Raw genomic sequence first — 15174 nt, forward strand, 5'->3', positions numbered from 1 at the left:
TGAATCATATACTTGCAGTGAGTAGATTTTCACCATATGGAAAATGTGTCTCAAGAAAGTATATTTTAAAAAGCAAATGTGGGAAGCAAAATTGTATTGCATTTTGTTTAACTTGAAGCCCAAAATGTTTACATTACTTTTCTAAAGCCATCAGAATATAAGGATACATTAAAAAGTTTCCAGCGTTTTGGAACTCTTAATACTATTTCTGGTTTGGAAATACCATATTTTGTCCACCCACTCACCAGTTTATGTATATTCGTTTCAAGTTTTTTGAATTTATTGTAAATAATGTTGCTATTAAACACTCACATTCAAATCTTTGAATGGATATTTATTTAGGTCTTAGGCAAATACCTGAAAAGTGCAAATACTGTATCATGTTACAATCTTGCATTTAACTCTGAGAAACTCACAAAAGGTACAGGATATCATTTCGCACTCCACCAACAATACATGATGGTTCCAATCCCATTATTGAGTTCTTTGAAACTTTTGGATACACACTGGAAATGTGTTTTGCAAATATTTTCAACCATTCTGTTGCTTATCTTTTTAGATAAGTACAGAAGTTTTTGTACTTTGATAAGTTTTTAACTTTATAAGGTTCAATTTATCTTTTTTTATAGAACACTCGGTATTGTAAATAGAAAAACTGACTAATCCAAGTTCTTAAAGATTTTTCTATTTTTTTTCTAAGTTTTATTGTTTGGGTTCTTAAAGTCTGTGATCAATTTTAAGTTAATTTCTGTGTATGGTGTGAAGAAAAGGCCTTAGTAAATCTTTTTGCATGTGGATGGATATGAATCCAGTTGTCCCAGTATCATTTGAGACAGACTACTTTTCCCCCAATGAATTGCTTGGCACCTTTACTGAAAATGAATGGACTATATATAAGGATTTATTTTTGGATTCTTAATTCTTAATCAATTGATCCATACATATCTACTCTTCTGCTAGTAGACCAATGTCTTAATAACTGCTGCTAAGTTGCTTCAGTCGTGTCCGACTCTGTGCGACCCCAGAGACGACAGCTCACCAGGCTCCCCCGTTCCTGGGATTCTCCAGGCAAGAACACCGGAGTGGGTTGCCATTTCCTTCTCCGTCTTAATAACTAGAGCGTTATAAATCTGAAATAGGGAAGAAAAAGTCCTCAAACCTTATTCCTTCTGAAAATTGTTTTGGTAGTTCCTGGTCTTTTCCATTTTGAGTTTATCTTTGAGTTCACTGAGCGTCCTGGACGTGTAAAGTGATGTTTATTAAGCAACTGGGAAAGATCTAGGCTATTCTTTCCTCAAATTTTTCTTGGCTTTTTCTCTCTCACCTTACCTTCTGTGAGTCTGTAGTGTATGTACTGGTATGTTTGATAGTGTCTCACAGGTTTCTGAAGCTTCATTCATTTTTCTCTTCATTCTTTTTTCTCCCTATTACTTAGACTGAATAATCACTACTGATCTGCCTCTTGAGTTCACTGATTGTTTTGCCAGCTCAAATTTGCTCATGAGTCCCTCCAGTCATTTTTTGTTTTCAGTTACTATGCTTTTCAACTACAGAGTTCTGATTTGTTTTTTACTTCTATTTTTCATACTATTTGAAAAGATATATTCATCATATTTCCCCTTAATTCCTTAATTATGGTTTAATTCATTGAATATTATCTATAAAAGCTGACTAGTCTCTATCTAGTAAGCCCAACATATGGGATAGTTTTTATCAACTGAATTTTTCTTGCTTCTTGGTGTATATCATAAACTTTTTTGTCAAAAACTAGATATTTCAGAGAAATGGATAAAGAAGATGTGGTACAAATATATAATGGAATATTGCTCAAGCCATTAAACAGAATGAAATAATGCCAGCTGCAGCAACATGAATGGCCCTAGAGACTGTCATACTGAGTGAAGTCCAAGTCAGAGACGGAGAAAGATTCTATGACATCCTTTATATGCGGAATCTAAAAAGAAAGGATACAAATGAACTTACTTATAAAACAGACTCATAGACTTAGAGACTTATGATTGCTGGGGGGAATAACCCGGAGATGGGATAGTTAGGGAGTTTGGGATGGACATGGATACACTGCTATATTTAAAATGAGTAACAAGGACCTACTGAACAGCACAGGGAACTCTGCTCAATGCTATGAGGCAGCCTGGATGGGAGGGGACCTGGGGGGATTATGGCTTCACTGTGAATGATGATGGCAGCCATGAAATTAAAAGACACTTGCTCACTGGAAGGAAGGCTATGACAAAACCAGACAGTATATTAAAAAGTAGAGACATCACTTTGCCAACAGAGGTCCGCATAGTCAAAGCTATGGTTTTTCCAGTAGTCAGATATGGATGTGAGAGTTAGACCATAAAGAAGGCTGAGCACCAAAGAACTGATGTTTTCTAACTGTGGTGCTGGAGAAGACACTTGAGAGACCCTTAGACTGCAAGGAGATCAAATCAATCAATCCTAATGGAAACCAACCCGGAATATTCATTGGAAGGACTGATGCTGAAGTGCTAATACCTTAGCCACCTGATGTGAAGAGTCGACTCACTGGAAAAGAATCTGAAGCTGGGAAAGATTGAAGGCAAAAGGAGAAGGGTGTGGCAGAGGATGAGATGGTTAGATAACATCACTGACTCAAAGGATATGAATTTGAGCAAACTCCAGAAGATAGTGAAGGACAGGGAAACCTGGTGTGCTGCAGTCCATGGGGTCAAAGAGTTGGACACGACTTAGCAATTGAACAACAATGTTGTTGGCTGAGTCCCTTTGCTGTTCACTTGACACTATCACAACATTGTTAATCAGCTATACCTCAATACAAAATTAAAAATGAAAACAAACAAACAAAACCCTAGACATTTCAGATAGCAAAATGTGACAATTCCAGAAATCAGTTCCTACCTTCTCTCTCCCAGGTTTATTGTGGCTGGGCTTTTGTGGATGGTGTTATTTATTTGTTCAGTGACTTTTCCAGAACTAAATTCTATAGTCTGTAATTCCTGCTGTATAGAATCACTGAAGTCTTTGATCAGTTCTGTTGTCTTTTTTTTAAATATAGCAGAGTAAAGGCTGCTACTGGGTCACTTAGAAGTCATGAGATTTCCTTAAACGGTTTGGTTCAGTGTCTTCTACCCTTTGCCAAGGGGATCTCTGTGTGTAGTAGGGCATGCTTTCAAAACTCAGGCAACTTATACATCTGTCTTACCTTTGACTTCTAGCTTATATAGAGACTTACGGTCAGCCAGAGGTAAGAGACCAGATCTCTCTGCAGTTTTTCTGAGAGAGAACACTGGCCTGGACATGCAAAACACATTCTCAGCCCAGGAACAGGAGAGATTTTTCAGAAAGTTGTTGCCCTTTGCCCAGATCTTCCTTTCAAATTTTTGACAGGGCTCCTGTTTGTCCCACCTGGCATCACAGCCTTCAATAGTTGTGGTACTAGATTTGATTGTTTTCAACAACACCCTGGGGTCCAGGTCTTCTCCCATGGAGACTCTGAATCAGGTCAAACAGAAACAACATCTTGCCAATGGAGCTTTCTCTAGTGAGTTGTAAGTCAGGTCAAATAGTGACAATGACCTGGAAATGAGGATTTTTGAGAAGTTCCAAAACTAGTTTTGGTCCCGTGTTGACAACAACGTTGCTGGTTTTCAAAGCTTCCATAACCATAATGATGGCTCATTTTTATAAATTTGCCAGTATTTCTGTTGCTTATATGGAAGAGTATTTCCACATTCTACTTTATGTTTATCATTGTAATTACATTAAGTGATCACCTCAAATGACAGCATTCAGCTTATACTATGGAAGTACAAATGTATAGCTGTAGTTTGTTTGGCATATGCTAGAGTAAAAATAGAGGAAAAAAAATTCTGGCTTCATTTGCTATGTTATGTTAAATTTATTGGTAAAAAAGATTAAACTTTTCTTTTGCAGTAAATAATTCAAAACCAAAAAAAGTTTTAGTAAAATAAGTCTTTAATTTCTCAGGTTATTTTATGAGCTGAAAATAAGATACTATAAAACAGCATACTACAGTATAGTGAAATAATACTTCATTCTCAGGCTAATAAGCAAAACGGGGTATAATATGTAAAGGATATTAGGGTGTAAGTAAAGGTTATGTCATTGTGTACTGCAAAAAGATTTTTCAGTAGTGGGAATGAGAAAAGTAGTGTGGAGACTTGAGTATAAAATGGCAGATGTTTCTGTAGACACAGCAGCATCAAAAGAAATCGCACACAGTGTGGACAAGTCTGAGAGTTAAAAATTCCAGAAGAATACAGTCATAGGAGTTCTCCATCATTTTGTCAGAAGCTCCATCAAGTTGTTCCAGGTAGAGCACAAAGGATTTTTACAGCAGAGAGGATACTCTGCATGATACTATCATGATGAAAGGCATGCAACACTACCTTCAGTAGTGTCCGACTCTCTGTGACCCCATGGATTATAGCCCACCAGGCTTCTCCGTCCACTGGATTTTCTAGGCAAGAACACGAGTGAGTTGCCATGTCCTCCTCCAGGGGCCCTTCCAGACCCACCCAGGGATTGAACCTACGTCTCTACTGTCTCTTGCGCTGGCAGGTGGGTTCTTTAGCACTAGGGCCACCTGAGAAGCCCATTATGATGAGTGTATTTGTCCAAACCCATAGAATATTAACACCACAACTGAACTCATGATTATGATGCATCAATATATGTTCATCAATTGTAACAGAGATACCACTCTGGAGAGAGATGTTGATAACGGGAGATTATACATGAGTAGGGACAGAAGGCACAGGGGAATTCTCTGTATCTCCCTCTCAATATTGCTGTGAACCTAAAACTACACACACACCAAAAAAAGTTTAAAAAGACCCAGAAATCTCAGCATCTCACTTATGTATACTTTCCCAAATTAAAAATAAAAACAAAAATCTCAGTTAAGAGAAAGTACCAGAAACATTTATCATAAAGTCTTCCCCAACCTAACTTGTTAGAACACCAGAATATAAAACAGACTGAATTAAGAGCTGCTTTGGCTAGAGCCCAAGGAGGAGCAAGGAGCCCTTTTTCAGCCTCTTCTCTCCCTACATTTGGCTTTCTTCCTACCTGCCAACTCTTGAGAAATCTAAAGGATAGAATTTGAAATATAGCAACTGTATTACTGATTACTATGAATAAAGTCACTTATTTTTTCCCAAATTTATCTCTTTCTATGCTAGGGAGAAAGTATATTAATGAATTTTATACGTTAATTCCAAAATTTATGGGCAAATAAAAACTTACGAATCATTACTATGACTATGACTTGGGCTTCAAAATCACTGTGGACAGTGACTGTAACCATGAAATTAAAAGATGCTTGCTCCTTGGAAGGAAAGCTATGACAAACCTAGACAGAGATATCACTTTGCTGACAAAGGTCTCTATAGTCAAAACTACACTTTTTCTGCTACTCATGTACAGATGTGACAGTTGGACCATAAAGAAGGCTGAGAACCAAAGAATTGATGCTTTCAAGTTGTGGTGCTGGAGAAGACTCTTGAGAGTCCCTTGACTGCAAGAAGATCAAACCAGTTAATCCTAAAGGAAATCAACCCTAAATATTCATTGAAAGAACTGGTACTGAAGCTGAAGCTCCAGTATTTTGGCCACATCTTTGATGTGAAGAGCTGACTCACTGGAAAAGACTCCAGTGCTGGGAAAGATTGAGCGTAGGAGAAGGGGGTGACAGAGGAAGAGATGGTTGGATGGCATCACTGACTCAATGGATGTGAGTCTGAGCAAATACCAGGAGATAGTGTAGGGCAGAACCCTAGCACCCTGGAGTCCATGGGGCTGCAAAGAGTCGGACAGGAACGAGCAACTGAACAACAACAACATGATCTGTTGGTTTTAATTACCTCTGGTGGAAGAAATGTGTTTTCCTTAAACTCTTTCCCCTAAAAGTGTTTCTCAGACTGGCAACAGGGAAAATAGTGTTTAAATTTTCATACTCACTAAGACTCTTGAGAGTCCCTTGGACTGCAAGGAGATCCAACCAGTCCATTCTGAAGGAGATCCGCCCTGGGATTTCTTTGGAAGGAATGATGCTAAAGCTGAAACTCCAGTACTTTGGCCACCTCATGCGAAGAGTTGACTCATTGGGAAAGACTCTGATGCTGGGAGGGATTGAGGGCAGGAGGAGAAGGGGACGCCCGAGGATGAGATGGCTGGATGGCATCATGGACTTGATGGATGTGAGTCTGAGTGAACTCTGGGAGGTGGTGACGTACAGGGAGGCCTGGTGTGCTGCGATTCACGGGGTCGCAAAAAGACACGACTGAGCAACTGAACTGAATAGGACCCAGTTCTGTGCATAGACAATGCATAGACAATGTTCTAGGACAATGTTCTATGCATAGATATTAGTGGCTAAACAATGATAACACTTTAAGTTTTATCATTGGAAAACAAAAATATTTGTATCAAATATAGAAAGGTTTTAAAATTTGTTTCTGTCATTTGAATTCATTTGAAAGTATACACAACAAATTACTTGTGGAATATATAGTTTTATTATTATACTACTATAATATGGCATAACACACAACCTAGAATATTCAGTGGCTTATAAGATACTAAATAAGCATAAAATGCTAGCAAAGTTTCCTGGTTTCACAGTTTCCCTGCTTTGGAATCTGTTTCTGTGCAATAAACTGTGTGTTAATCACCAGGGAAATTCAAGGATCCGTTTTCCTCTTCAACTTAGTAGGTGACTTTTTTTAAAATTAAATTTTTATAAAATTATTCAATCATAAATCTAAATTCAGAGACAATGCCCTGCAAATCTTAATGGCTTTAGAAATACAAAATCAGCACTGCCACAAGAGAAATAAAATGGACTAGTAATCTGTTTCCTAGATTGCTAAGTTTACACACAGCCAAATAAACACCTGCAAAAATATGTGTTTATTCTTTGAGAATGAATTTGCTTCAGTCTTCACTGATCTGCTTTACTTCAATCTCTTTTCAAACACTTTTGCTTTAAGGAATCAATGTAAACAATGCTTGAGTAATAACTAATAAACACTGGGGATACTTTAAACTATTTTCATTACTAGAAAGGCAATAAAGCCAAAGTAAAAATAAACCATGTGGACAAGTAAAGATTGTAAATAAATTTATTTCAAATATTTATTTCAAATATCTAGAAAATAGGTGTCTAAATTAGTGATAGTAGGAAAGAACCAAAAAAGCCTAGACAGGGTTCTTATACATATAGCATTTAGCTGATCATTTTTAAATTTTTAATAAAATAACCCAATCAGGGGATTTGGTTTTTCAAATGGTAAATTCAATCCATTTAAATTTACTGTGATCAGATTAGTCAAATGTTTGGATTAATTCTCATCATTATTTAGTTTTTTACTTTTTTTATCCTGGCTTTTTCTGTGGTTCTTCATTTCCTGCCTTGTAGAGTTATTTTTAATACAAACTAAGTTTTCTCTCTTACTGTAGGTTTGAAAGTAGAGTTTCTACTTCTATTCTTTAATGATTTAAAATTTGAGAATGCAGGCATGACTTTAAGGACAAAGTTAATTAATACTGTTGCACAGATTATATAAAAACCTAACACTGTTTCCATTTCATGAATACTCCTCCAAAACCTGGGTTACATTTTAATTGTCCAAACTTTTACTTCCACCTTTAAAAAAACCCCAAGCTAGTCTTATTTTCCTATTATTGTTGTTTTATATACTCAATACTAGCTAAGATTTACCCACATTTATGAATCTCTTTGCTCACAGGATTTCATTCCTTACATTTTATTCAATTCTTGATTTAATTCTCTTCTTTTGTTTATTTCTCTGTGGTGGAGTAGGAAGAAGCAGCATCCCATACCATGAAGGCAGTGGTTAGAATTCTCAGGAAGTCTCTACCACTCAGAGCCCAGGCTAAGACAAAGTTTCTAGAACTGTCACCTTGCAGATAGGCAATTACAACACTCTAGGTACACAGGTCCACACCATCTGTTCCCTCCCCACTAACTCTTCCACATCCAGATCCCTGGATTACTGAGGCCAGTGACTTCTCATCACCAGCAGGGAACAGAACTTCAGCTCACATGTCTAATTCTCTGGTTTTTATATTCTGCTTTGTTTGTGACCCTTCACGGTTTCAATACTCCATAAGCTATGTATCTAAAAGAGTATTTTATATATTTTACCTAAAGTAGTGTTTAGCTAAAATTTAAATGTTCATTGACAGAGGATTTTCAGTTTATCTAGGCTATCACACTGTTAGAACCAGAACTCTCTCTTGAGAATCTTATTACTTATGTTGGTAAAACTATGAAGCAAGTTTCAAAATAAAAGACTGCGTGTGTAAGGGCTCAGCTGTGTCCTACTCTTTGCCACCCTTGGGACTGTAGCTCCTCTGTCCATGTGATTTATTAGGCAAGAGTACTGGAGCAGAGCCTTTTCCTCGGCCAGGTGATCTTCCTGACCCAGGGACTGAATTCCCATCTCCTGCCCTGCGGGATCCTTTATCACCAAGCCATCGGAAAGCCCCAAAGACTGCGAAACCTGCATGTTATGCGTGTCAAGTAACTGCTTTTCTGGTGTATTTCACACTGTCCCTCCACTTCCAGAGGCACTTTCATCCAATCCAGAGCATTTTTATTAACATAAGGTGTATTTCTATATTAAATATCTTTCTATATTAGTAATATGGTAAATTCCATGCAAGTAAAACTGATCCAAAATGGAGAATTTAACTACAAAAGATAATGCAGATTTGGAGTTCAATCTATTTAATGACCTTGAGGGAGGAGCCTGCTAGGCTACAGTCCATGGGATCACAAAGAGTCGGACATGACTGAGTGACTTCACTTTCACTTTCATGCTGTTTTTAAAAAGTCAAAATGAATTGTATTATCTCAATAATAATAGTTCATAAGAAATAATAACAGTTCATAAGAAAAAAACAATTTGGTTTTTCTCTTTTACTAGACAGATTTGGTCCTTATGTTTTGCTAAATGCTATTAAAACAGAGATAATATTTTAATGCAATGAGGTTCATCAAACAAACAAAACTTTCTTACTATGACATATAAAATATCTTCATTATTTAGCCTTTATCTGCATTTCCATATTCTTGTTTCACCAACTGAGGAACCTGTAAATACTTTTAGCAAGAATAGTTATTCCTGTCCCAGGAGAAGTCAGAGGGGTACACATGAAAATGATCTGAGGAGCAATTCTGAAATGCAAATGCTTGGTCTCCTCTCTTAAGAGTCTAATTCAGTAGGTCTATAATAGGGCCCAGACATGAATAATGCTTCAGCTTTTTAAAAAAGATTGGTATATTTCAGATTTTTAAAAACACTATTTTAATAGTATTTTTTACAACATATTATAAAACTTATTTACTTGTCTACCTTTCTGTGATTTCCTGAATTTTATTAATTATTTTTGTATTTTATAGATGGCAACAAATACAAAGTTATTTTACAAATAAGTGTTCCCCTGCCTTGTGACCTCAGCTCTCTGAGGGGATCAGGAAAAGTTATAATTTGGTTTCTCATACAGTGTTTTTTGCTTTTAAGATGAAGGTAACACTTTCTGGTAGCTTTCTACACACTAAGCCAAAGGGCTCTGTTTTGACAGTATTTCCTCATCACATCTACAGAGCACACATTCTTGCATACTTGTAAGAAAACCACACTGACCTGGCCTAGTGTGCTGTTTCTTCTCACTCACACCAGCCTGCCAGAGGAACAGCTCAGTCTTTCCTTATTCACTTTGCAGTAGCATCTATTAAGTATCTCGGCTAGAAAATTTTAATATGTAGAGAAATTTAATATATTTAATAAAAATTTAATATAATTTAGTATACTGGCAACCTTGGTCTCACAATCAGTTGTCTCTGTGACATCAGTATCACTATATACCCAGTTAGAAATAAAGTCTGATAAAATGACTCATGAAAAGGATAAATACAGGGAAGTCAATTCTAAGCGGATAGAAGACAACTAATTTATTATTTTGTCAACAAAACCTCAGATTTTTGCTTGATTAGTGATCTGAAAAAGGCATTTACTCAATTTTTCTGGCATGGCAGAAGAACTGTGAAACAAAGAGATAACAAGAATTGAAGGATGAACTGGTGGCAATGAAAAGGCATCAGGAAATGTGCATGCAGAACTGTGGGGAAGAGACTCAGCATGGGCTTGAGGCAGGTAGAGGCAGCCTAACACAGATGACCAGAGGAAACGGGGAAGGAAGAGGAACAGGACGCAGGGGAGAAGGACTAGGGCACCGACGGAAGAAAGGAAGCAGGCTGGCAAGGAAGGCGAGGGGAGGGAGAATCACAGACCGAAAGATCAGGGAAGAAGGGCAGAACGGAAAAGGGAAAGGTGGAGGGGGAGAAGACAGAGGAAGGAGACCAGGAAACAAAAGAGAGGGAGGGAAAAGGAGAAAAGAAGGAAGGGGAGCTGAGAGAGAGCACCAGAGAACATGAACAAGCAAGAGGCAACACACAGGCAAGAAACAATTTTCTCCGATTCTGAACTACAACCACAGACAGTTCTATAATGGCAGAGTGTTCTTTTCACACTCATGTGTGAACTTATGAAAAAACTCACATCTTACTAAAACTCCTTCATTTATATCATAAAAATACATATTTCTTAACAACTACAAATTTTTTTCCATTTAACGTTGTGTGATAACTAACTGAACAATTAGTTAGCTTCCCTAGTGGCTCAGAGAGGAAAGAATCTGCATGCAATGCAGGAGACCTGGGTTTGATCCTTGGGTTGGGAAGATTCTTGCCAGGAGAATTCCATGGAGAGAGGAGCCTGGTGGACTACAATGCATGGGGTCACAAAGAGATGGACACAACTGAGGCTTTCATTTCACTTTTTAATCTAACAATTTTAAAGCATTTAGCAACTGTTTTTTGACAGGTAATAGCTATGAGTAATAGCTACTCATTGATTCTCTGCTGACTACAACTATCTACCTACATCTGTCCCCAAATTAACTAACCAAGTAGACTTCTATTTGTTTCCTAAATGAATACTGAAAAACCATAGCCTCATAAATTTTAAAATCAATGTCTGAAATTTTTCATCATAAATTTTCAAGAGCTGCTGTTTACAACACATTTAAATAATAACATTTTAAAATGTGAATTAAGTATATCTAAACCTATATTCAGGTCAGGAAGCAACAGTTAGAACTAGACACGGAACAACAGACTAGTTCCAAACAGGAAAAGGAGTACGTCAAAGCTACATATTGTCATCCTGCTTATTTAACTTATATGCAGAGTACATCATGAGAAACGCTGGGTTGGAAGAAGCACAAGCTGGAATCAAGATTGCCGGCAGAAATATCAATAACCTCAGATATGCAGATGACACCACCCTTATGGCAGAAAGTGAAGAGGAACTAAAAAGCCTCTTGATGAAAGTGAAAGTGGAAAGTGAAAAAGTTGGCTTAAAGCTCAACATTCAGAAAATGAAGACCATGGCATCCAGTCCTATCACTTCATGGGAAATAGATGGGGAAACAGTGGAAACAGTGTCAGACTTTATTTTTGGGGCTCCAAAATCACTGCAGATGGTGATTGCAGCCATGACATTAAAAGACACTTACTCCTTGGAAGAAAAGTTATGACCAACCTAGATAGCATATTGAAAAGCAAAGACATTACTTTGCCAACAAAAGTCTGCCTAGTCAAGGCTATGGTTTTTCCAGTGGTCATGTATGGATGCGAGAGTTGGACTGTGAAGAAGGCTGAGCGCTGAAGAATTGATGCTTTTGAACTGTGGTGTTGGAGAAGACTCTTGAGGGTCCCTTGGACTGCAAAGAGATCCAACCAGTCCATTCTGAAGGAGATTAGCCCTGGGATTTCTTTGGAAGGAATAATGCTAAAGCTGAAACTTCAGTACTTTGGCCACCTCATGCGAAGAGTTGACTCATTGGAAAAGACTCTGATGCTGGGAGGGATTGGGGGCAGGAGGACAAGGGGACGACAGAGGATGAGATGGCTGGATGGCATCACTGACTCGATGGACGTGAGTCTGAGTGAACTCCGGGAGTTGGTGATGGACAGGGAAGCCTGGCATGCTGCAATTCATGGGGTCGCAAAGAGTCAGACACGACTGAGCGACTGAACTGAACTGAATGAAATCTAAACATCACAATAGTTTGATTTGGAACATCACCCATTAAAAATATACATAAATTATTGTTTAATAATGGAAAACTTTATGTAATCTCTTCTTTGAATTTTGTTTCATTTCCCTTGCAAAATAAAATGTACCCGATTGATTTTATACTGTCTTTTTAGACTGTCTTGCTTAGCATTCTCTCCTTTGAAAAAGAAAAATGTACACAATACAAACATTAATTTTCTGTGACCAAAATGCTCTAATGGTAAGACATTTTTTCCACTTGAGTTACTATTAATCAGTAAACAATTGATAAAAACAATAAATGTTGATAACTATTAAATGGAAGTAGCACTTTATTAGGGCTTCGCAGGCGGCACAGTGGTCAGAAACCACCTGCTGACGCAGGCAGCGCGAGACACGTGGGCCTGATCCCTGGCTTGGAAAGATCCCCGGGAGTGGGCAATGGCGCCCTGCTCCAGTTTTCTTGCCTGGAAAATTCCATGGACCAAGGAGCCTCATGGGCTACAGTCCCTGGGTTCACAAAAGAATTCCGCATGACTGAGTGACTAAGCACACAGCACACAATATTTTATTAGAAATGCGTGTCTTCGTAAGATGGTCGTAGCACAGCCTCTCTCTCTGCCTTCTGTCCCGGTAACTACAAATGGGTTTACCTGCTCTTAGAATGCCATTCTTATTGTTGGTTTTAATTTTATTCCTATAGTTTCATTTATGTATTTATACACATACAGTCATAAAAATGGAAAATGTCATAGTAATGTCATTCAGTTTTTAAAATCCCATGTCTGTGCCCCAGATTACATAGTCATCTATTATTAAAAATATTTTTAATGATTTGACATCTTGATTGGACTGTGCTTTAATTATTTATTTAACACAAGGAACTAGAATCATCTACCTTGTTACCTAGTAATTGAGAGTATTTTACAAATCACAATTTTTGCAAAGTAATAAAATGATTTTAACAACATCAAACCAATGTGCAGAAACACAAAACCTTATTCCAAGCACTTGGGACAAATAAGCTTCATAACTCTAAACTTTTCACTTTTTGAAAGGAAATATGAAACACTCCAAATAAGGGTTGTGTCTGCACTCTGTAATTAAATATTCATATTTCTACTGGAAAACCTGTGAACAACTACACAAAGTGGGATATATAAAGATAAGCAGATATCTAATCATGCCATCAAATGAAATGAATTTTTGGTATTCAGAACTTTCAAGATTTTCAAATTGCAGATAATGTACCACTGACCAGTATTAATTGTATCTGTTTATTATTCAACTGAAGTAAGAAGATCTACATCAATACTTGGTGCTAATGGCGTCTTTGATTTACTCCCATGGAACTTGAAAATAAGGAACAATGTATATACTTTTTGACAAAACTCAAGAAAGAAGTCCTTTAAAGAAAAACAATAAAAAAAATCTCACACACTTTCACTGTTTCAAGAAATATCTAAAGTAAAAGAACTAAAACAAAGTACAAAATACACTTTTTCTAACACAATGTTTCACTCTTAACAGAAATATTGTTAAGACAAAGGATGACAGCAAATTACTCAGTAACAACATTTAGAAGAAAGAGTCCTTTGTTAGATAATCCTGAGGTTTTTACAACCTGGCAAAATGTATCATCGTAAGACTCATAATAATGAGTGTGCCTTTCTCCTGTAAAACAGAAAAAAGCTTTTATAAAAGCTGAAGACGACAAGGAGGCACTGGCACGGCATCTCAGGCTTCACTGCCAGGCACATCAACTTATATAAGAACTCTGAGGATCTACATACATCCTGAATACCTTCTACACAAACCCTGAATACTTCCAGTGTTCCATCAGGGTTTTCTTACTTCAGTTTGGAGAACTTTGCTGCAGATTCCATGTCACGTATGTAAGTATGCATTTTTACACGTGAAGATTATAAAGTATACGCACAAAGGTAGTAGAGTATTTTCATGTAAAATTTTCCCTCTGATTTCACACAAGGGGAAGCCAGTGAAGGTAATATAATTAGCTAACATACATTGACACTCAATAAATAGCAATTCTTTCATAAATAGATGATTAGAGCCTTGATAATTATATAGCCTTTATTCACTCAGTATCATAAAATTTCTGAGAACAGGGCATTAATTAGTCATTACCACAAAATTGCGGTATAATAAACTATTCTAAAATTTAGTAGCTTAGAGCCATCATTTATTTCCACAGATCTGAAAGACAGCTTAGTGTTGGCTAATTTCAGCAGCACTTCTTTGTGAGGCTGAAGGTTGAATGATTTGGCTGGGGCAAATCAGTGCCACTCCAAGTGGCTTTCCTCCTCTCACTGGGACCAGCAGCTGGCTTGATCATATTCTTTTCCTGGTGATGGCAAAGGGGCAAAGTAAGCAAGCCCAACTGGGAAAGTGATTTCAAACTTTTCGTCAGTTTTATATCTAACATAACTGGAGCCAAAGCAAATCTCATGGCCAAGTTCAAAGTCAGGATGGGGTTGGTTCTGACAGTGGGAAAAAACTGTTTCATATCAAAGCACATAAGTACACAGAGGAGTAAAGAACTAAAACCAATAATGCAACTTAATATAAATATTAAAATCTGAAACAAATCTTTCAGCATTAACAATAGCTTAATATTTAAAGAGGCCAATTAAATTGGCTCTGTTGTTAAAGTAAAATTTGTAGAGTTTAAAACACAGTTTATACAGCTTAAGAGTAATTCAGAACCACTAGAGGAAGAAATAACACTTGAAAGATTAAGAGGTACAAGCACTACACATTCATATGTTGAACGGTCACAAAAAGATGAAATAATAATCACTAAACAGAAAGAAAGCTAGCTTAGTGAAACTTTTGAGCTCATGGCTTGTAATACTGACATGGCAATCTATATATGTTTTAAACTAAGATCTCTAGGGGGAAGAAAGAACAATCACATTTTATGTAATTCAATTATGTCCTTTAAGATAATATGTTAACCATGGTCTCTGTCTAATGA

General features: G+C 37.1%; 1 protein-coding gene across 9 annotated transcripts in view; it reads right to left on the reverse strand.

The window, feature by feature from the left end:
* The window catches only part of COP1 (COP1 E3 ubiquitin ligase), a 231608-nt gene that overhangs the window by 58459 nt on the left and 157975 nt on the right, over positions 1 to 15174 (reverse strand). The window contains exon 16 of one of the 9 annotated variants that reach the window (XM_042229133.2): positions 314 to 9802. The exons of 7 other annotated variants lie outside the window; for them this stretch is intronic. In XM_042229133.2, the coding sequence (XP_042085067.1) occupies positions 9729 to 9802 (74 nt within the window). In that variant the 3' untranslated portion in view covers positions 314 to 9728. Of the gene's footprint in view, positions 1 to 313; positions 9803 to 13023; positions 14542 to 15174 lie in introns of those variants that run through there. One more of the 9 variants, XM_042229134.1, reaches the window with a different exon arrangement.

Source organism: Ovis aries, chromosome 12, assembly GCF_016772045.2.
Source record: "Ovis aries strain OAR_USU_Benz2616 breed Rambouillet chromosome 12, ARS-UI_Ramb_v3.0, whole genome shotgun sequence".
In the NCBI taxonomy this organism is placed as follows: Eukaryota; Metazoa; Chordata; class Mammalia; order Artiodactyla; family Bovidae; genus Ovis; species Ovis aries.